The 22,910-nt window shown below is 40.3% G+C and overlaps 1 protein-coding gene across 5 annotated transcripts in view; it reads right to left on the reverse strand.

The window, feature by feature from the left end:
• Positions 1–22,910, reverse strand: part of ZNRF3 (zinc and ring finger 3) — a 107,047-nt gene that overhangs the window by 31,968 nt on the left and 52,169 nt on the right. For 4 of the 5 annotated variants that reach the window (XM_030025994.2, XM_030025995.2, XM_030025997.2 and 1 more), the window contains one exon: positions 12,274–12,399. In XM_030025994.2, the coding sequence (XP_029881854.1) occupies positions 12,274–12,399 (126 nt within the window). Of the gene's footprint in view, positions 1–9,382; positions 9,578–12,273; positions 12,400–22,910 lie in introns of those variants that run through there. The other variant, XM_041126304.1, reaches the window with a different exon arrangement.

Raw genomic sequence — 22,910 nt, forward strand, 5'->3', positions numbered from 1 at the left:
GCTCTCAGATAGTTAAAATAAGGAAGAAAAAACTAAAAGTATCTCTTTTTTCTGGCGTTACAGAGAAATTTTGTGATCAGTTCTGAGTCTAGACTAAGTAAAAACAACATGAAAAAGACATTTATTTAATCCTGAACACAGCAAAGGCTGCTGGTTACAAGTCTCTTGGGGTACATTTCGGAGTCATAGGGCTCCATTCCCCAAAACCTGCCCTCTGCTATCACAGACCATTCTGTGGGCCAGCAGTCTTGCTGCTATGAGAAGACACAGTCAGCGTGAGAAGGGTTAGCACTGGAAGAGAGCAAAGGAGGGGACTGAGGTCTTGAACTAGATAACATACTCACAGAGAACCTAGCACACTCAGCAAGAAGTGGGAGGATACATTTATGACAATCGATGGTGTTACACAGAAATGCTGCTACATTTTAGAATCATAGAATTGTTTAAGTTGGAAAAGACCTTTAAGATCATCGAGTCCAACCGTAAATTTTATAACCCTTCAAACTTTTTCAGGGCAACAGAATTCCTATATACAGTTACCTCCAAAATATAACTGTCACAAGATGAGTATATTTTGGAAATTATGTACAAAAGGATCATATACTATAAAATACCACTACAGCCAACCCAGATAATTCTTAACTTGATCTTTGCATTGACGGTGTACTGAAAGTAGATGAACTAGAAACAGCAAACTAGACCTAAGATAATTATGTAAACATACGTAAAAGGATGCTGTGGTGCTGAGAGAAGTCAATTAAAAAAAGGAGATATGGGAAAGAGTTGGGGAAGTTGTAAATTAAAGGAACTATTAACCTAGACCACTGTAAGAAGCTATCCCTATAGTACCCAAGCTGTGTAAATAGTCAGAATGTACCAAAGTTCCACCTATCTCAGATACAAGGCATGTGCTCTAATAGAATACTGCCTTAAAATTATAAATTGGTATGTATATACATTAAAAGGAAAAACAATTATAAGAATTATGTCTTGCATGTAGAACAGAGGATGGCAAAACTTTCAAAAAATTTAAGTCCTGCAGGAATTCCATCCAATCTTAGTCAATTCAATGGGGAAGTTCAATCCTCCCGAGAAATAAGCCTCACCTTATTGCAGAAAGTTCTTTTCAACAAAACAACAGTTTTGGGCCATGGTACCCAAGCCAATGCTTTAGGTAAATATTTAAATATTTTAGAAAAGAGGAGAAATTTCAAACAGATTCAGCCCATGTGAAATTATGTAAAGAGTATAGAACAGGTCTGAGGCATTTACAGTAGACTATCCAAGATATACTGACACATCTAAATTAACCAAAAATGATTCAAAAGACTGAAGAGCTTCAGCTCATTAATATCGTACTGCTATCCTCTATCTGGATGGTAAGACAAGATATGAATATGACCACAGCCCACCAAAAGTGCTGAGAAGAAATGAAAGCAAGCATAACTAAGCATGAAAAATTAGGAGTGATTCGGGCCAATTTTGGGTATATATCTATTTTCAAATGTAAGAAACTGATAGGAATTCACAGTGTCTTCTGCTTAGTATCATCTGTCTTGCTTAGTCTCATCCTCAAGTAGCTGGCCTTCATCCATAGGTTGATATCTACCGTAACAAGGAGATTTTAGAGAAACACAATCATCATCTGAGGTGATGAAACAGTAGATCCAAGGCTCAATAGTGACAGAAAATGCAGTGCTCTTTGCAGTGTTATTAAATGCCTGCATGCAGTCTGTGAGAGTATGTTCAGACAGACATCATATATACCAAGGTGAGTTGTCAAGCAGCAAATGTATTTTCACTTCTACACATATTAAGGTTAAAATGCTGTAGCGCATTCCCCTGGAGGTTCTGTCCTCAAAAGTCAGGGATGAGCATCTGCATCCAAGACTACAGAATGTGCATGTATCTCCCAGTTAGGGACTTCAATCTCAGCAAAGGCATGTAAAATTGCCATGGTATCCAGTAGAACACTACTGATTCAGTGAGAGGCTCCCTCTCCCTCTCCACTAGAAGAATCGTCTTGGGTAATAGGTTCAGTAGTAAAAAGATGCATGGTGGGCCTGTATTCCAGTTTATCTAGCAACTTTCCATGGGCTGGCTAATATAAGAAGACAGGGACTTTCTTTCAAACAGTGACAGCGATTCTTGGTTTTGGATTAGATTAGTTTCAAGGTCCCAAACTGTGGTGGGCCCTTGTTGTTAGTTTGTTGATTTAAAAAAAAAAAAAAAAAAAAAAAAAAAAAAAAAAAAAAAAAAACAAGGGGGAAAAAAGAATAAAAAAGGTGGAGGATTTTTGTTACAAAGGGAAACTGGAAACTTCTCTCCACACAAGCAGAGACATGGCTGTATTGCAGAGGCCTCAGGGTAAGGATTAAAGAAAAACAAAATAGAAACCCTTCCATCTCTAATTAGGGTCTTCATTTGCCAAAGAGCCATTCCACAGCGGGAGGAATTACATTCAGGCTGTTGCTTGGATAACGTCTCCCAGCAGGTTGGCTCCTCAGAGCAGGCTACTCTGAGCCAACAATTTCTGGTTACTTGGAGGCAAGCAGCCTGCATATTGTTTTAACTGGCCTGGCTTTTTGCAGCCAGTTTTGCTGAAGAACAATCTTTCTATTCAGAATGCAGAGATAAAAGCTTCACTTGGTTTGAATTTGTCCCCAGTTTCTTTCTCCCTTTCTTTTTTTAAACATGGGAATTATAGGTTCTGGAGTTTGCATTATTTCTCTTGTAGACATCAATGTTTTTCCCCCTCTAGCCACTTGATTCTTTGCCAGCGAAGGCTCCTGTCTGGAGTCCAGCCATTCATCAGCCCCTACCTCATCATTAACACTGTGGTGCTGGCGGTCACAGCTCATTGCTGGCGACAGGAAATCCTAACTTGCAAGAGGTTAACCACAGCCCATAAACAGCCAGGCTGGCTCATTAGTCCCTTACAGTCAGCTGAAGGGACCCTCTGGGAGTTTCAACACTGTTCATGGACTTAAGAGTCTATGCATTCTGTGCTCTTCGTAAATGCCTTCCCCCTCCACCTCTTAAAAGCTCACTATTTGGGATCCTCGGGGCTAAGGCCCATCTTTTTTCCTACCCAAAGCTAAGTTCTTTGAGCATTTTGAAAAATTAAACTTCTGTCATGTATTCTCTTGGCTTACCAATTGAACAAAACACCAATGGGCCAACAACTGAGACACTAATGCACTAGAATACATACATGCTTTTGGTATTTTTAATAGTTTTGGTGAGAGTTTCGTATCCATATTGAGCAATTCTAAGGCAACAGCTACGCAAATGTTGATAATATATACCTAATCTGTCTAGAGAATTCATACCACAAATATGTCCAGCTCTAATCTTCACGAAATAACCTGCTAGAATTGCAAATGGCTCGGTTAGTGCTCCCTACATTGACCAAAAAGCCCACTTCATACTTATTTTGAGTTCACAGTATGATCACTTGCTTCATTTGGAGTTGATTCGTTGAACGTAGTACAAACATTAAATCATCATGTCATCCAAACAGGCACCTCTAGATAATATCCACCTGCCCATCACGAAGACAAAATGTTTAGAGCAGAAAAACAACTTCTGGCAAATTATCTCAAAGGAGTAGGATATGAAGCACAATTTGTGTTATATTTTCTCTTTTCTCCCTTTCAATCCTGTGAAAATCATTGCAAAACATTCTTACTTTATGTCTGCAATTTCTTATGATCCACTATTTTCCACCACTGCCGATTGTATCTGCCCATCTTTTACTCTGAATATTGGAGTCCCTCTGATGCAGCTCTGGTTACATTCCCCAGTTCTCCAATTTCTTTCAAAGCCTTCTGTCTCTTAGGGCACCAAAATTAGGCGTGTCACTCATCTGTGAAGTCCTAAATAATTCCATTCCCTGCCTCCATATCTGCTCCTTATTTTCTTCACGTTCTGATCCATTTATCTGATTCTGCTTGCCAGCCTTCTTTTATGCTCATTTCTGTACTCCAACATAGCTGCACTTACTTGCCCACTCACTTTTCTGCTTCAAACTCCATTTCCATAGTTCTTCTAACATGTCTGCCATTGTGCATTTCTCCTGTTAGAGAAATAGGTAGATTCTTCATGTAAAATAAAAATATCTCTCAATGTTTGAGAGGCTCACAAGGCACATAGAATCATGAGGGTCCAAAAACTTAGGAGACATAAAACATTTACATATTATTATTATTATTTGTATGTGCAGCATATCTTAAAAAGTTGTTCCTTAGTCTTTACTCAGCCTGGACTTCCATAAATTTCACTGGGAGTTCTGACTGAGCAAAGACTCCAGTAACACATGTTGTGCAACAACAGCTGCTCCTTTAGCTTAAGGGAGAAGCAGCTGTGTTCCACAGTTGGTTGGAAAGGAGTGAAGATGGCGGTGGGGACTGCTAAGGACTCAACTCTAAAAGTGGACATTTATTTAAAGTAATCAATCCAACAATAGCAAATCTAATGAGTGTCAGGGGGAGAAACATAAGAGATGGCCTTTCTTCATGAATAGCTGTTGCTTTTCATAACTGGACAGTGAACACAAAAAGCAAGTTAATAAAATAATACAATAACAGGTTGCTGGCACTAGTTACCAATGGAAAGGGCCCACCACCACCCATAAATTAAAACCTCATAGATCTACTTCTGAACTGCATAACCTGATTAGCCTTTGTTTGTCCATTCCTTTGAGCACTCCACTCTTTGGCTTTGACCCAGCTCTTTTCTTTCCTTTTACATCTTTCACTGTATGATCCATACACAACACAAATCCCTTTTTTAATTTGTTAAAATAGGCTTGTTGTTAGAATATGGTCTATGGGGGACGGAAGAAGAGGCAAGAAGATGGGAAGCAGAAATACACTGAGCTTTTGGCAAAAGCATTTTTCTTTATGTGATTTTTTTTTAGTGGTGGTATTCAAAAATACACAGTTGTCCCTATCAGGAAGATTATGAGGACTGACTATTTCTGTCTGTCATTATGAAAGTCCAGCTTCTTCCTGAAAAACCATTATTATTCCCCTCTTCTGACCTCATCTATGTAATTTTTTTAGAACTCCAGAAATCATTATGTCTATATGCTGTAGAGGTCTGACCACACTGCTAGCACGGGGGAAGTAAGAAACAAGAATGTCAAAAGATAAATGACACCAGAAATATTTGCACAAGTAGCAGTATCACTTCAAGTATCATTTCTTAAAGATGTTTTATGGTTGTTTAAAATGGATGATAATATTTCAGGTGTCCTGAGCATTATAAATGATAATGAAGCGGGGAATAACAAGAACAGTATGATATTACAGCACTTATGTTTTTCTCTGGCGTTTCAGGAAAATGGTAGTTTTCTCTGTTTCTCCATACATTCTTTAGAACAAATACAGTAAGAAAAAACCATGCATGGCAGGGGTTACAATTATTTCTACTACTTCTTTTCACAGTTAACTCTAATTTTAGGCAGTGCTAGGACAACAGACCATGGAAATGAAAAATTTAACTGCAAAGTTAACGGAGACTATTAAAGAACATGACTGATTCGGAAGGTCAGAGTCTTTAACACTAGCCAGGATGCTATTTTCCCCCCTCAAAATGCATACTCTTTTTTTCATTACAAAACAATGGAATTGAGAAACAATGTAGTTTGTGTTTTAATCAGAGTTTGGGCATGTTTGGCATATGCAATGTAGATCTATCAACTAGTTCACAGCGAAGAGTCTAGTCTGATTCAAGAAACTTCTCTTCTGCTTCATAACAACTTCCTTCTTAACACAGAATGCCTGAGAGTTCAAAACAACCAGTATTAAGTTTCTACTGCTGAACAACTTTTCTCAATCTGTAGTTTGACATGCATTTAGGCTAGCACTGCCATCAGAAAGAGCAGTCCCTTTACCCTCATCCTCTTACTTGCTCCTACCTCCACCGGACATTACACTGCCAACACAAACCTTCATGTAGCCACACAGTGAAACAAACAAAGAAACCAACCAACAAACAAACCAACCAGCTTAAAAGTCACCCATACTATTACTTTTCAGCCATACCAATTAAATTTTGCCATAAATTTTGAGACTACTGCCTCAAAATGAATTCCAAATGCTTTTTAGATGCTGTTTACAAAGAAACATGGGCTGACAAACGGAAGGCAGCAAAGGTCCCCAGCTGTGGAATAGATACCACAAGTGGAATGTCAACTACTTCAATGGATGTAAGAAGTTTTCCTGAAGTGACAGTATCTTCTACTGCATGTGGCACAGGACCCGCCATAGGGTGGGTTACTGCAGCTGTCACTACCAGTTGAAAGTATCTGAACAAGAAAAGTTTTGGAAACATTGACCAATGGTTTTAGACATGTCTCTCATTAATTTTAGATCTTAATCTACTGCATAGTTCAGTCCTAATTTCTGAATAAGTTTAGCATGGAAGAGCGTTTGCCTAAATTCCATGTGCATTTCTACAACTGCACGGAATCAATTTCTACAGGAAATTATCCAAACCGCATATAAACCTATTAATGTTATTAAGAAACAAAAGGTATGCTTATATAGTCACTGCAATTCTAATTTGCACATATAACTGTATGCTTAATTTAGGCTATTAACATTAAGGTGTAAATCAATTTGTTTCATTTGCCTTTCTTTTTTTATTACTTTCAGTAACTGCAAAAATAAAAGGATTAAAATTGACTCCCCACCGGCCCTCTTGTTCCTCAAGTCTTAGAACAGATCACTCTTTATTCAGGAACTAAACTACCAACATAGCCCCATGATTTTTTGTTTGACTACCTTATAAGAATCTTTATATTTAAACTAAATTGTTAGATAAAAGATTAGGAATCACAGTTAGACTATTTAATGCAAACTCAAGTTATTACGATTTTGGCCCCAACTTAAGTAGTATAATCATAATGATGATGTGGCAAAACAAGAGATTCTTCTAGTTAGTATTTGTGTAAATGTTTCTGTAAATAAACTCTTAAAAGAGAGAAAAGAAGTGAATGGATACTGGAAGAACTGTTAGGAATTTCCTTATATTACAGATGCCTTTGATCTGAAGAAAACAGGAAGCAGTAGTAGCAGAGACATCCTCTCTTTGTTAGGTTCTACTCAGATGCACATCCTCAAATATACACATCCTATTAATACAGAATAAGAGTCCCTTCAGCAGTCCCTGGAAGAGAAACAGAACAAAATCCTTCCCCATGGACTTTCAAGCCTGCAGAAAGGGAAGAAGTATGACTTCTAAGCAAACCTTCAGTATTTTCTCACTAGCTATCCGGTACTGAAATAAAAAAAAAAATCGTTGCTGGGTTGTATTTCACTGTCTTGACAGATGTCATTTGCTTCAAAAATGACTGGGGCGGGGGAAGAACAGCAGGGCCACATATTGGAATGTGCAGGACACATGCAGGTACTGCCATCACAATACAGTGGATGCAGGCACGCAACAGGTATTGTAGGCAACACTGCTTTTCCCTTCCTTCAGAGCAAAGCTACCCTGCTGGAGCACGTGCGCTGGCAGGCAAAGGAGAAGGAGTCTGATTGTGCTGTAGGCAGAGAAGGCAGGAATTCCAGAAGGGGAAAGGTTCCCTTTGAAGCACATGGTGCGAAGAGCTTCCCAGTGACCATGGCAACAGCTCAGTGGGTTCCCAGCCTGAGAACCAAGTTACTGCAGCCATGCCTCAAAAACAAAAAAAGTCTGAAAGAAGGAAAGAGAGAGGGGGAGGTGGGGTCGGGGGTGTGGGGGAGAGAAGTTGGAGCAGAATTAGCCTGGCAGAAACTGAGCGGCTCCCTGGTAGGCAAATCCAGCCAATAATGCTGGTCGGGTTCACAGGGTTTCCTTTTCATTTCCAAAGCTTTCTTCTTCCTCTGTCATTCCCCTTCTAGCCCTATTCAGGAGCTCATGAGATCAGTAAAACCCAGGCCTTTGCTTTGCCTGCATGCAGCATTGCCTCAAACAGGGCTGCACTGTGATCAAAGGCAATGTTAAATCACAGCTGCCACACACACCCCTTTCCCAATCAGGGTCCAGTTTTCACAGACGCTCTAACAGGAGATAAATTTTTAAAAAAATCTTTCATTTCCATTACACCATATAAATCTGACTAAGAAGGATGAGCAATTAAAAAAATCTATATGGAAATGGACACATTAAATTCTGTACAGCTACCAATCCCATTTAGCACATGGATAAACAAGTGGAGTGAAACTTCCGAAAACACAGACCAGGGTTTTACAAAAAACAAAACAAAAATACCCAAACCAAAACAAAAAAAAAAAATCCAAACCCAAAACACCCCAAATCAAAAAAGACCACAACAACCAAAACTAACAATAAGAATAAAATCATACAACTTTGTACCAGATTTCTGTGTCATGGAATTTAGCTCTACAAACTGCTTTTAAGTAGTCTCTACATTCTACTTCACAATATTCCAAACTTTCCACAATATCATCTCTATTTTTTTTCTTTTCCTTTACTATTAAATGAAACAAAACCTCATAATTTATTCCTTCATATATGCATGCATTCCACCATACAGACACAAGCATTAACCTTTTTGCTTCTACTACTATATTGCTCAACACAAGTGTTTACCAGTTTTAGTGAAATGAGTTTAAATTGGCTCCCTTAACACAGGACTTGCAAATTCTTTTACCATTTGAGTTAGTCTGAGCTTTTAAACACATTCATTTATGATAGGCTTAAACTGACAAGGTTATCCCTTCCTTATGTATGTAAGATAGGCAAAGTAATTGTCAGCTGAGCCAGGATAACTCTCCATACGCATCCTCTTAGTTCATAGCAAAGATGAGGATATCCAAACTAGCTTTCTTAGTGAAGAGTGTCCAAATGAAAGAGAATTGCACACATGTGCCACAAGCTGGAAAGGGAAGTGTAGACAACTGCCCTGGCAGTTTTATTTTGCCCTAAATTGTTGAGGCAGATTTTCAATTATGCCCATGACAGTTTTAAAAGAAAGCAAGTCCTTAACTTCTCTCACCTTCCTGGCACCAACTTTATTCCTACTATCAAATCAATAGGTCAAATTGATCCAACCACATCACTTTCCCAACATACAAGATTTGGCTTTCATTTCACAGAATGGCTTCTAATGGAATTAAGATCTAAGAATAGGTACTAGAAGATCCCAATGACAATTCCAGCATTAGGAAATAAACAGGAACTGAAAAGGGGAGATATATCTGCTTCCAGCAGGCAGTATAATTGATCACACAGTCAGACTTCACTAGACAAAGCAGAATTCCTGTGGTCTAGAAGTTCAAATGCCTTATATACTCAATTTTATGCACTCTACTACATCTCTTAAGGAGGTAAGAATATTCACATTCAGTGAAGTCTTACTGTTACCCACCTGAGTAATTCATAAAGATGTGTGTGTAACAAGGGATTGCTTTGCCATTTATCTCACTTGCTTAATATCTGGATATCAGCAACACCAGAGAAGCTGAAATGCAACACTTCATATATCCAAGAATCCAGTACATTTCTGAAATGTTGCATCAGCCCTGCATCTTGTAACATCCACGTTATCTTCGCAATAGATGTTGCAGTTGGGCAGGCCTACTTCATAGAATTTTGGAAAAGCAAGAGCTTACCACAACTCTACTGAAAGGCAAACACAGTATTTGTCTGGAAAGTCAAACAGTGCAGGACAAGCCACCTTGGGGGCAGGATAAATCAAACTAAATGAGGAACAAACAGTAGGCTTGCACTCCTTGATTTCTTCCTCCTTTTCTAAATGGAAGAAGTTCCACTCCCCTTTTCTGTTCAAGGCCACCCCTCCCCCATTTTATTTTCTTTTCCTTTTTCTTTTCCTTTCCCCTCTCCTTGACTTTCTCCTTTCCTTGCCTTGCCTTTCCTTTTTCCTTTTCATTCCATTTTTCCTCTCCCCTCCCTTGCCCTCTCTCCTCTCCTCTTCCCTTTCCCCTCCCTTGTCCTCCTCTCCCTCTCCCCCTCTCCCTTCCCTTGCCTTTCCCTTTTATGTTTTCTTTTAAGTCAACTGCCAAATCCTAAAAACAACCAGAAAAGGATACCTAGACACATGCAGCAGGTTTGATACTTACTCAGGCAAAACAGTTTAGAGGCCAAACTGAATTCTCATGTAGCCATATGCACCAAATTGCATGGAAACTGAACTTTTCAGAGACCCAATCACAATGCGATTTGTTCCCACTGGTAAGATAACCAGGTTGACTTAATTGACAGACCTGCAAGAAGCTCATGGCTGATGCTCCTGCTGCTATCTGCACTCAACAATAAAGAATTCTGAGAAGTCCTTCTAACTCAGGACATAACTTGAGCATAGGGAGGACTGAGCAGAAGGGTTGCAGAGAAAAGATGGAGAGGAGAAACTACAGCAGCAAGCATGAAATAGGGAACAAATATTTCAGCAAGAGAAGGATAAATGACAACATGAAAATACAGAACAAGGAGCTGCATTACAGTTACTGAGAAGCAAGTATTGCCTAGAACCTTGGCCACTCTTTTTTCACCTGTTAAGATTACCGCACTTAAACTGGAAACACAGGAAACATTGTGCCCAAACTCTCTAGATGCACCCTGTGCAGGATGCAGGACTCACATCACTATCATTATGCATCAAAGTAGATGCTACAGAGCTCCTGAAGCAAGGCCAGGGTCTGCTGTTCAGCAGGCCAAGCTTCAGGAAGCTAGGATCAGCAGATACTGAGGTGTCCTCATTCTAGAGATCGGTATGGCTTTGGGGACATGGGGAACATAAAGGACATGGCAGGATTTGGGTACATAGCAGTGGGTCAGGCAAGCAATGCCACTATGTCAGAAAATATTTATAGCATTGTTTCTACAGGATATCTATGGTTTCCACTTTCTTCATCCATTTTGCCCACCTACTTCCTCACATGCCTTTCAAGAGCCTGACAGGAGGGAATGAACAGATTCCTTCCTTAAATGGTTTTCCCCAAGACTCAGCTTACTCCTGGCGTTTAATTATGGACTACTATGCATCTTTCAGTACCCAGTCTTCTCTAATTTCCATCCTCACGAGACCTTATCCTCAGATTTTATCCTCCTAAGAGCAAAGAAGCATCAGCTGGAATTTCTGTGATACAGAAACACTATTCCAAGTTAGGAAAAAAAGTTGTATTATGCTGAAATTCAATAGAAAGGGCAGTCACTTCTTAAAGAGATGTTTCTCATCACGTACACAAGCTAAACCTGCAGCAAATTTTAGACAAGCAGATCGTTTCCCATTTCCTTTGAAATGTGGGGGGCTTAGAAGTTTTGTTTATAAATATACAGAGACAAGTTTTACCTATGAAACGTCAACCTAGGATTTTATTTTCTGCTTGATATACTACATTTTCACTGCTCACCTGAAGTCACCAACACTATACTACCGAAGACTCAGGAACTTGAGCCAGCTGGATTTTAGGATGAACCCCAGATATTTTTTGCGTTTTCAACCACTCAGTTACTGGAAGAACTTGTGGCCTGCACTCTTTCACACACTTCCAACTACTCTAAACTTCAAATGTCAACATATAATAACTTCAATCCTCAAACATTCTAGGCTGAGAACAAAAAAATGACAGGTTTATGCTTTCCTTTTTAATATATCCAGCAGCAGTAATGGTATCTTACTGATTTCACCCCATAAAACAAAGGGAGATGTTTTGCAAGGAATTTAGATTCCAGAGGCTGTATTCCACAGAGAGATTCCAGCAAGATGAAAATTTTTATTTCTTTGACCGGTAAGATTCACTTCTTATTAGAGATATCTATCCTGCAATTAAAGCAAAGAAATATCTTCTAGGGTTGAAGATTCCTCTTACCCCCAAAAAGGAAATTAATGTATGTCTTCTGAAAAAACTGTACCTAAGGAAAACCAATAAAATGCTTTAATTTTGACTGCTTTTGATAAGAAGCTTCCTTTGATCGAGTTAGCATCACACTTGCAGTTCACCCTATTTCTACTCCAATACTGCTTCTGCTAAACAGCCATTTTTGCAGAAGTCTTTGTTAGGTTCCTACAGAGTTCAAAAAGGGAATGTGTGCACTCAGCTCCCCATCACCACCTCTATCAACTGAGTTATGATGTTATCTTTCCCTGAAGCATCTAGTGTGAAAATAGGCAAAACAGGAATATTTCGTGGAGTAAAGTGAGTTTTCTCTTGTTTTATTTCTTGCTGATTTTTCTCAAAAAGGAACTAACCCTTTTGAGAAACAGTTACATGTAACATTTACCCCAATCTACCCCCTTACCTTTCCTAAGACAGTAAGGCATGGCTTAGGCTCCAACTCTGGCTGTTCCAGTTTTACCACTCCTACCCAGCCATATTCATATAGGTCCTCCTCATCATTGCTATTACACAGTCCGAGTGGATGCATCTGAAATAGAATCAGAAAGAAACCTTTAGCCAATCAGTAGAATTCAGAAAACATACAGATTGCTTTTGAATACCTTAATTTATAACAAATACACTTTTATTTACTAAGGTACACCAGAAAAACTGAAACATAAGGCTGCATATATGAAGAATTCAGTACGTTTCTGAAGCATGCTATGAGTACAAAATCTTGGAATGTTATGTGAGCTCACTGTCATCTTGCTCATGAAAAATCATTTAAGGCTCACAATTAAATGCAATTATAAGTCCTTTTCTCAGATATAAAATAATTCAATACGAAGCTCCCCTTTGTTTTACAAGCCACCTTTCCTTGCAAACCAACAAAAATCATAGAAACTATTTTGCAGAGTCACTCATAAAAGCTTTACACGTCATAAGATCCAGAACCAATGTTTGAGAGGCATTACCACTTTTTTTTTTAAATATTTGCACAATATTAACTGTCTGTCATCCTTTGGAACATGCCTATCATGTAGTTCAAAGTAAGGTACAAGAAACTTCCTAACTATTGTGGAACAGTCCCTAGTTTTTTCTGAACCCAAATGAGGGGGAGATACCATGGAGTGAGAAACTTCAGTCTCCTTTTAGATATTTATGTTTCTTACACAAGTCAACAATACATATTTGCTTTAATTTCAGATATTTAATCTCTTCCTCCACCTTCCAACACTATGTAGTTACTCTAATTTTACTATGGCAAGGAGCTTCCTATGCATCCATTTTTTTAACTTTCTTTGTCTTTTCCAAGTTTGTTGTCCTTCATTAGGATAATATCTTTGTGTATAAACTAGGGTGTGAAACATTTAACTTATTACACTATTTACTATGTTCTCCTTGTTCTCTTTTTCCCTCAACTAAAATCTCAGATTTTTCCACAGACCCTTGCCTAAGAGTTGCCCAGGCTTTAATATATATGCAGAAAAACTTCTTTGCAAAAAAAGTCTGTACTTTATTCAGCTTCATGCCTTTCCTTAAACCTCACCTTTGCCAAACAAGCTGAAGAAAACAACAAACTGGTATCAACACTGTGACAATTTTGTTTTCCTGGTGTCTGATTATAATGGGAGGAGATTATACTACTCAATAATTTACATATATATTCTTCTCACTAATCCATGCAAAGTAGCACCATGTAATGGTCACTAATCCTGCCATCTCTTCTGCATCACCAGCTTGTCATTTTGTCCTTTCTCCCATGTCTTGTACCTTGACTCTCATTTTGCAAGTGATTCAATACAAGGAGAGCTATTTATATTAACTTGTGGTGCCCTGACTTTCTGAGTAACTTCAGTGATTACTGCGAAATATGGGAAACATGATGGTGATCTGACACAATACAGAAGTTTTCCTACTCATTATTTTACAAGATTCATCACCAATCCACCTGTATTTTAAGAAAAAAACCAAACCACCACAATACTAGGCAGACAAGAGTAGAATCCTCTGCCCAACTCCTCATTCACCCTTCCTCTTTTTTTTTGTTGAGTAACTATTACACACGACTGAGCTGTCTACAGACTCACATGGATGAGCAGTTCGGCTTACTCTGTTTAAAAGCTTGGGACAGGTACTATCACTGGAAGATGAACCACTCCTTAAACTCAGCATCTGATGGATAAACTATTCAGCACAGACATAAAAACAGAGAAGGGAGTCAGCCAGAGAGTGCTCTCTCCAAAATTGCCAGGCCATATATTCCAACATAATTAACCCCAAAAGGAGTCCATGGGATCCTTTAAGTAAACTCAAAGCTTTAATCTATATTAAATATCTAAAGAAACAGATAACTATTCCCTTGATGTAATTCCCTTGACGTACTCTGTATCAATTGAGCTTTGAAAGCATAACCCATATCTAAGAAGTTTCTAGCTCAAAATACTTGAAATGCGCTGGGGCACCTTCCACATGCCTGAAAGGGCAAAACTGAAACCACAACTCAGGTGCTTTCATCCAAGGTTACAAAATCTGTACACATTGCTGAGGGTTTAAAATAACTTCAAAAAGAGCCGCACAAATTTTAAGTGGGTTAGTGTTACAGAGCAGACAAACAGTAAACCAACAGAGGAGGAACATTTTACTCCGTAACTCTATCACCTCAAAAAAGTCCTGATGATTAAAAGAAAACTTCCACGCTTTTGTCCTTTTTTTTCTGTCTGCCAGGATAAGGCATTATAGTGTTACAAACCAGCACATGAACAGCTCAGGATCTTTCTATACACTGTCATGAGATGGCAAGTCTTGGACCCACTTCTGTCCAGAAAACATCTTGGAAGAAGGCCAAGAGGAATAGAAAATTCTTTCTGCAGCCACTTTCCTCCAGAATACTGTTATTCTGTAACAGCTTGCAAGTGTGAATAGCCCTTTAGATCATAGTCACCAAGCACATTCTGCAGTTATGTCCCTGGAAATCTGGATAAGCCCAAACTTAAAAGAGACTCTTCTCTTCCTTTTACAAAGCCTGTGTTTCCTTACCTTTAAAAAGAAACTGGTGATTTTGTCCCCTTCTCAATGACAATACTGGCTGACACCCTGTCTCCAGCAACAATGCCCCAAACACCTGAGAAGACAGCCTTCCTATTTAGAGGCAAAAAAGCTGCAAATTACACACAATTCCAAAGATAGTTAAATATTTGCAGTGTAGAATATTAAAGGCCCCTGAAAAGTGTTTTCAAGACAGTAAGGAATTTGCAACAGTCAAGCACTCGGCATACCCTAGCTCAAGCATCTCACCTTCACACACAGGGCATGTATTCTATGTGGTACAGAGCACCCAGGCGTTTAGCAAAATCAAAGTTGCATTTCTGAACACTCCTGTCTTCTTCACAAAGCTAGGTGGCCTGGAAAATGATCTATGTACAGTTTAGTAGACAAAAATCATAGGCCTGGAAGCAGCAGAGCCCTCAAAACTCAAATAACCTCCATACATCTACCAAGAACTGACAAATCACTTAAACAAAACCTTGCTAGGCCTTTGGGGTGCCACAGGTAACAATTCCTTATGAATTTAGACTTTGCTAAATAGAGGAAAAAAAAAAACCAAAACAACTTTTCATGCATGATAGGAATATTAACTTGATGCTTTTGGGGAGGGTAAGGGCAAGGCACAGGATTTAGCACTCCAAAGTAGTTATCAGGAAACTAATGTTTATAGGGCTCAGGTGAGCTTCATGGTTAAACGCTCATGGAAAGAGTGAAACTGTCCAGAATAAATTCTCTTTCCTGTAGTAAGAGGCATGACCAGAAGAAACAAACATGAGAACTAGTCTGAGAGGAAGATGGGAAAACATAACATGGGGGAAACATAACCCCCATTTTTAAAAAGGGGAAAAAAGGAAGACACGGGGAACTACAGGCCAGTCAGTCTCACCTCTGTGCCCAGCAAGATCATGGAGCAGATCCTCCTCAAAACTAGGATAAGACACATGGAAAATAAGGAGATGATTGGTGACAGCCAACACGGCTTCACTAAGGGCAAATCATGCCTGACAAATTTGGTGGCCTTCTACAATGGGGTTACAGCATTGGTGGATAAGGAAAGAGCAACTGACGTCATCCACCTGGACTTGAGCAAAGCATTTGACACTGTCCCACATGACATCCTTGTCTCTAAATTGGAGAGACATGGATTTCACAGGTAGACCACTCAGTGGATAAGGAATTGGCTGGATGGTCGCACTCAAAGAGTTGTTGTCAACAGCTCGATGTCCGAGTGGAGACCAGTAATGAGTGGTGTTCCTCAGGGGTCGGTACTGGGAACAGCGCTGTTTAACATCTTTGTCGGCGACATGGACAATGGGATTGAGTGCACCCTCAGCAAGTCTGCCGATGACACCAAGCTGTGTGGTGCGGTCAGTACACTGGAGGGAAGGGATGCCATCCAGAGGGACCTGGACAGGCTAGAAAGGTGGGCCCGTGCAAACCTCATGAAGTTCAACAAGGCCAAACGCAAAGTCCTGCACATGGGTCAAAGCAATCCCAAACATGGATACAGACTGGGTGATGAGTGGATTGAGAGCAGCCCTGCGGAGAAGACTTGGGGGTGAAACAGGGAGCCAAAGGAACCTTAGTAGATATAGTAGATATATGGATGTAGATAAGAACTGTTTAATAATTATCTAGCTTATAATGAAGTTAAAGAAATTTCAATAGAGGTAGACATGGCCCAAGAGGATGAGAAGTGATGCTTAACGTTTGCATTGTTGAGGCTGGCTGGGACAGGAGATAGTCCCTGATAAGAAGCAGCAGTCGACCCCAAGAACCAGCCAAGACCGGCCTTGCAACTTTTGGAACTAATTTTAATATGAAGCGGGGATAGATCATGCCTATGTATAGGCATATTGCGAAACTCCATGTATATGTAACACTTGACTGTATAAATTTGAAGTGAACTGCCGAGTCAGGTGCGCACGACTTTGGTGGGACTACCCCCGTGCTGCCCAGCGCTGAATAAACATACCTACTTTACAATCTCACTGATTGTGGAGTCTGTTTCCGCACTTCAGGGGGTACTGGTGGATGAAAAACAGACTATGACCTGGCAATGTGTGTTTGCAGCCCAGAAAGCCAATCCCATCCTGGGCTGCATCAAGAGAAGCGTGTCAAGGCAGGCGATTCTCCTCCTCTCTCGTGAGACCCCACCTGCAGTACTGCATCCAGCTCTGGGGCCCCCAGCATAAGAAGGGCGTGGACCTGAGCAAGCTGGTCCAGAAGAGGGCCACAAAGATGCTCAGGGGACTGGAGCACCTCTCCTATGAAGACAGGCTGAGAGAGTTGGGGTTGTTCAGCCTGGAGAAGAGAAGGCTCCAGGCAGACCTTAGAGCAGCCTTCCAGTACTTAAAGGGGGCCTACAGGAAAGCTGGAGAGGGACTTTTTATAAGGGCATGTAGTGATAGGACAAGGGCTGTAATGGCTTTAAACTGAAAGAGGGTAGATTTAGATTAGATGTAAGGAAGATGTTCTTCACTGTGAGGGTGGTGAGACACTGGAACAGGTTGCCCAGAGAAGTTGTGGACGCCCCATCCCCGGAAGTGTTCAAGGCCAGGTTGGATGGGGGTTTGAGCAACATAGTCCAGTGGAAGGTATCCCGGCCCACGGCAGGGGTGATGGAACTAGATGATCTTTAAGGTCCCTTCCAACCCAAACCATCCAATGATTCTGTGATTCTATGAATGGCAGCAAAAATACAGAGCAATCCGGGACACATAAGGTACCAACCAGCCTACGGCTCCTTTAAGTCTCATTCCAGGTTCATATCATACACCAACAGCAGAATTTTTCTGAAATGGAGACTGCCACATCATTTGATTCCTGCCTCCAGCAGACCATAAGCTAGCAGAAGCTACTGAAGCTGAAATTACCAGATCCTTTTGACTCTAGCTTCAGCCCAAATGAAATAATGAGACCCCTAAAAAGGCACTCATCTCTTTCTGACAAACTGCTAACCACATTCATTGTCTCTATGGTTCTCCATGATAGAAATGCAGGACTCTGTGTCCTGTTGTATGAAAAAATTTATATGCAGCTTCCAAGATCATAAAGGATGGCCACTCCTGTAGTGTACTTTGCAGAGCTCCTACCTTCCAATCAGAAGGTAGGAACAGACAGCAAACAGCATATCCAGTACGTTCTCCCATCCAGCAGAGGTATACGTTGTCCAAAGACTAGAGGAAAATCTTAAGGGGAAAACCCTCTCATCTCACTTTACCAGATCAGCCAAGAAATAAGACTCTAAAGAAACTGCATGCATTAAGTAGGAGTCAGAGAGTGTCATGTGCTTACAGATGCCTCGGGCAAAATACGCGTGACAATGTTAGCTAGTATCATCTGAGGTATGTGTGCCACGTGGTAGGTACCAGGCACAAGGTCTGAAATCCAGAGACTGAATTTTGGAACACACACTAAACCCAAGACCAATATGTGTAACTAAATGAGCTGTCTCTTTGAAAAGCTGTACAAGACTTCAAATCAAATGTGGAATATGAATGTTCGGAAGATAAGCTGAATTGGAGAACAAGTAAGAATGAAGAACTGTATGAGATCTGAGAAATATCAATTATTCTTCTGGCAAGAGGTGACTTTTGCTCAGCATTTACTGACCACTATATGGCATTCGGAAACTCCTTTTCCAAATACCAACAGCCCCTGCTTCTTGAACCTAGTCCAAAGAACAGCATTTCCTAGGAAGTTTCTGAACTCTATCCTAATGCAAGAACCTAAAAAAGGAATCCTTGGCAAGTTTGTCAATAAAGGGAAAAAATTAAGCTGGAACTCATCTCCTCAGTGCAGGACTCATGCCATTCACACAGCTGTATTCACCCTGAGGGAAAGAAATTTTCAAATTCTTGTCCAAACCCATGAATTGAACCTATTTAGAACACACACTTTTACTCACAGACTATAGCAAGTTTGTACTATGAGCTAGGTACTAGAAGAAAGCTGTGCTCTGGCTAGCAAACAAAACCAAACAACTGTCACAGAAGAGTTCTCCTCCAACATGGCCATGCTGGCTACTATCATTGCTGTGCAAGGACAAATGTGACCACAGCAAGCGGATTCCATTTTGTAGTCCAACGACCCAGGCACAGAATGTCTACCTTACATTTCCTACCAGTGCATAGAAGACTGAAGCAGGGAGAAGACTGAAATTTATTAAACCACCACACAATGGCAAAATGATCTTGCACATGAGAAACCTCAAACCCAAATGCAAAACCCAGTGTAAGCAGTAAGCAGAACTAATAGGGTGCCGCAGGCTCTGTGCTGGCAAATGTAGAGAACTTAGTAGGTACATCTGCAGGCTACAAACTCCAGAGGATTTTGTTGCATCACACTGGAATCTCACCAGAGTAATTAACAAAACAAATTATATTATGCCAGCAGTGCTCCCTCAAAGTCTGTATGTTTCAGGAAGGGACAATTGACAAAAACATTGCACCGTTCAATTGAAAACATGTGCATTGCAAAGCCAAACTGTTCCTAGACTATTTGTTCCAGTGAATCTGAAGATCTACAGGACCAACACAAATACTCAGCTAAGGTTTAAGTCAGACACATTAGTCATCAGCTCTGTGTAACAACACATCGAGGGGACTCATATTCAAGCACCTAGTGTCAGCTCTTTTAATAAAATGGCATTATGAAGTCAATGACAGGTTGCACAATCTACCAATTTACTAATCTTATCATGACCAGAACTTGGGAGCATGACCTCTGTCCCCACCCTCCAGTACCTCTTCCTCTGAGCTCCTCACAGACTTCTGTGACAGCACACTTCTCATCTTCTCTCTGGGTGCTCTCATCTGTTCACATTGTTCAGATTTCAGGTTTTTAATGCAGATCATTTAAACCTCCACTCAGACAAGCTTCTCCATCAACCTCATCCTGATCTCATGCCTCATGGATAAATTACAAATGGCAATCTGATCACCTTCCTCAAAATTCTGTCCCTACCCCACCTGCCAAGAGAAGACACTCATTTCCCCCACCTCAAAAAAACATTTGGGTTTTTGCATAACATTTTTACAACACTTCCAAAAATCCCTTATTGTGTTTGTTTCTGCAGGGAATGCACACCTCTTCTTTATACATCAACCCACCAATTTCCATCACACCTACTGCAACCTCCTTCTCCCTAAAGACACCAAGCCCTATAGTAACCTTTCTGACCAGCATTGTTAGAATCATGTTTGTGGTGCATCACTCTGAGCATGCTATTTCCACCCAGAAATCTCTTTTCTGCGTAAACTTCTCTCTGGCTTCACATCCCAGCCAACAGTATTACATTCACACTTCATATTGAGACTCCAATGGCTAACAGGAAAGCCAAATTCAGTGGTTCATTCATAGGGTTGGGTTGGTGGTTTTTTTTTCAATTCACACTACAATTAAGGATCCCAAAGGGCCTAAACAACAACAAAAAGACAAAGGGTACATTCACATCATGTGAAGATCACAAGTGAGCTTCAACCTCCAAGCCATTAAATCCACATTGTATATCATGCCACCAAATATTTATTGGCTTGGGTGTGGAAGCAGGACAGTCATGTCCACACACATCAGGGTGATCCCATTACATTGCTTTGGGGCCTGTGCTAGCTTGGATAAAACCAGGCTGGCATTTCTGTGTCTTACATAGTTCCAGTAGTTTGCAGAGACACAGAGCATGTCAACACTGTAAACAGATTCCCTAATTTCAGTTCCACTGAAAACAAAACAACATGACCGTAACAGATCCCACCTCTTCTCCTTTCCTGGCAAGACATCAGTTCTAATAAATACAAGCCAGGTCTGGGTAACAAGACCTGGACAGCCTTTAAAACTTCAATAACATGCCTTTTGAGACTCAGCATTACCTTCCCAAACTTTCTTCTGGTTGAATTCTTCATTATAAATTCATTTTAAATCCCACACGCCACAAAACATCGTTCTTTCTCTTCCACACTTTGGGCAAAAAAACAGCTGAAAGATTACCCATGTTACATGCATGCCTTCGCTGAGCAGCTGTGTAGCTTTAGTGACATGAGCTCTGCTCCCCTCTTGAAAGGCTTCCTGTGATATGGTAGTATGGAAACATAGCAAGGCACACACAACATTTAGAATGTGTGCTCTGGTCACAGCAACACGAGATCAGTAACAGGCAAATTAAACAACAACCTTTTCACTAAAATTACCTATTTATTCTTCCCATTCTTTTCTTAATTAAGTCTCCCTCTTAATCCCCTATAAATTAATCAGGTGTTTTATCTCCTGACAGATAATAGGGGAAGAGATACAAGGTGTAGACATTTTTCATTCATTTTTGGGTTTTGACCCCATATTTGAAGTTGACCTGATTTTATTTTTTTTTAAAAACAAAGCATCTCTCAGATTTAATAAGTCTCCTGGATACCTATTTACCTTTTGCTTATTCTCATTGTTCCATTGAGCGTATCACAAAAGGTGGTCCTACCTACTCACACACAATGTGCACCAACAGAATCTGTGGCTGATTTTTATTGGTAATTCAGCATACAATAAATAAACGTACCTCTGTGAAGCCAGGTAAAGATTTACATATATGTCAGAGGGCCCTAAGTAACTCTGCATCAATCTGGAACTTCAGCTGGTAACACTACCATAAGGACTTTCATACTTTCTGTGGCAGAGGATCAATGGGCAGAGAAATATTACATATAGTTCCCAGTACATGGAACAAAGGCCAGGATACCAAGGCATCCTTTTCCAAAAAACTGAATTATGACTTCCTCATGGCCATGAAGGAAGGAGTACGTGCTACAAAATTCTGAAGTATGTGCTAGCAGAAGGAGACTTGATATTGCCTGTCCAAACTAAAGTTACATCCCACCTTGGTAAGCATCTCTGTTCTTTTAAGGTTCTCTCTTGCCTCTGAAGTACCACCCCATTTTGAAATACAAAATTGAAGTATTTTCCCCTTTGTTTAGCTATGTATTTGACAGAAAGATTTGGATAACCCAGGTATAACAAAATCTCATGATTTTGCAACAGTAACCAGAAATGACACTGCTGCAGGGGCAGGGATTGGCTGAGGGACTGACATGACCCTGAGCACCCACATCCCATCCTCTGGGCAACTACCATCCCTCCAAGCACACAGAACCAATTTACTCACAGAAGTGAAAATTTACCAGGCAGGAGAAGAAAGAGCAAAAGCAACAAAAGAGACATTTAAAAATGGCTCACAGATCCATGCCGGGAGCAGAGAAGAGTGAAATATACTTTTGTAGTGGTAAAGTTAGTACAAATTCTAGACCACCTAGGACCACAAAATAACACAGAAGGGCTGCGGGGACCTACCCCTATCCTAAAGACCATAAAAGAGATGATGAGAAGGCAGGCATGGCATGTTTTTGTCTGCATTCTTAAATAAAATAATGTTATGTTTAAGGTGCATGTCAGAAGTGTCAACCCAGTAACACAATTCTGAAAAACATGTATTTAAGATACAGAAAAATGCAGAGAGTCAACACCAAGGCCAGTAAGACATTGGCTGCATTGACAAAAAACTTTCTGTCCACAAAAACACTCCACCACATCAAGCCAGAGATAGTCAGTGGATTCGGCTCGGACTCCACAGGCTTACATTGTAGTAGTCTCAGCAGATTACGGCAGACAGAATATATTGCAAGTTTCCAAAACAGGAATATCAACTAAAAGGGCAACATGAGCTAAGGAATTTAAGAATTCCAGCTTAGAACACTGGTGTTACTTCTACTGATGAGGTGCTTAGATGTGGCAAAACACCACACACTGGGGCAGATGGTGCTTACAACAGGACTAATGCAGTGCAAGTGCCTGCCACATTCTCATCTCTGGTTTACAAGTGAATTAACCCTGATTCTCAGACGAAGCAGCAGTTTTCATACTCTCTGTCTTGGGGAGATGTTTGCACAATAAACACCAATAGGATCATGCATAACATGCAAAAGAACCCCACAGCTCTAGCTCTTAACCGCACCTTAAACATTGGACACA

This window comes from Aquila chrysaetos, chromosome 9 (genome assembly GCF_900496995.4).
Source record: "Aquila chrysaetos chrysaetos chromosome 9, bAquChr1.4, whole genome shotgun sequence".
NCBI classification, from domain to species: domain Eukaryota; kingdom Metazoa; phylum Chordata; class Aves; order Accipitriformes; family Accipitridae; genus Aquila; species Aquila chrysaetos.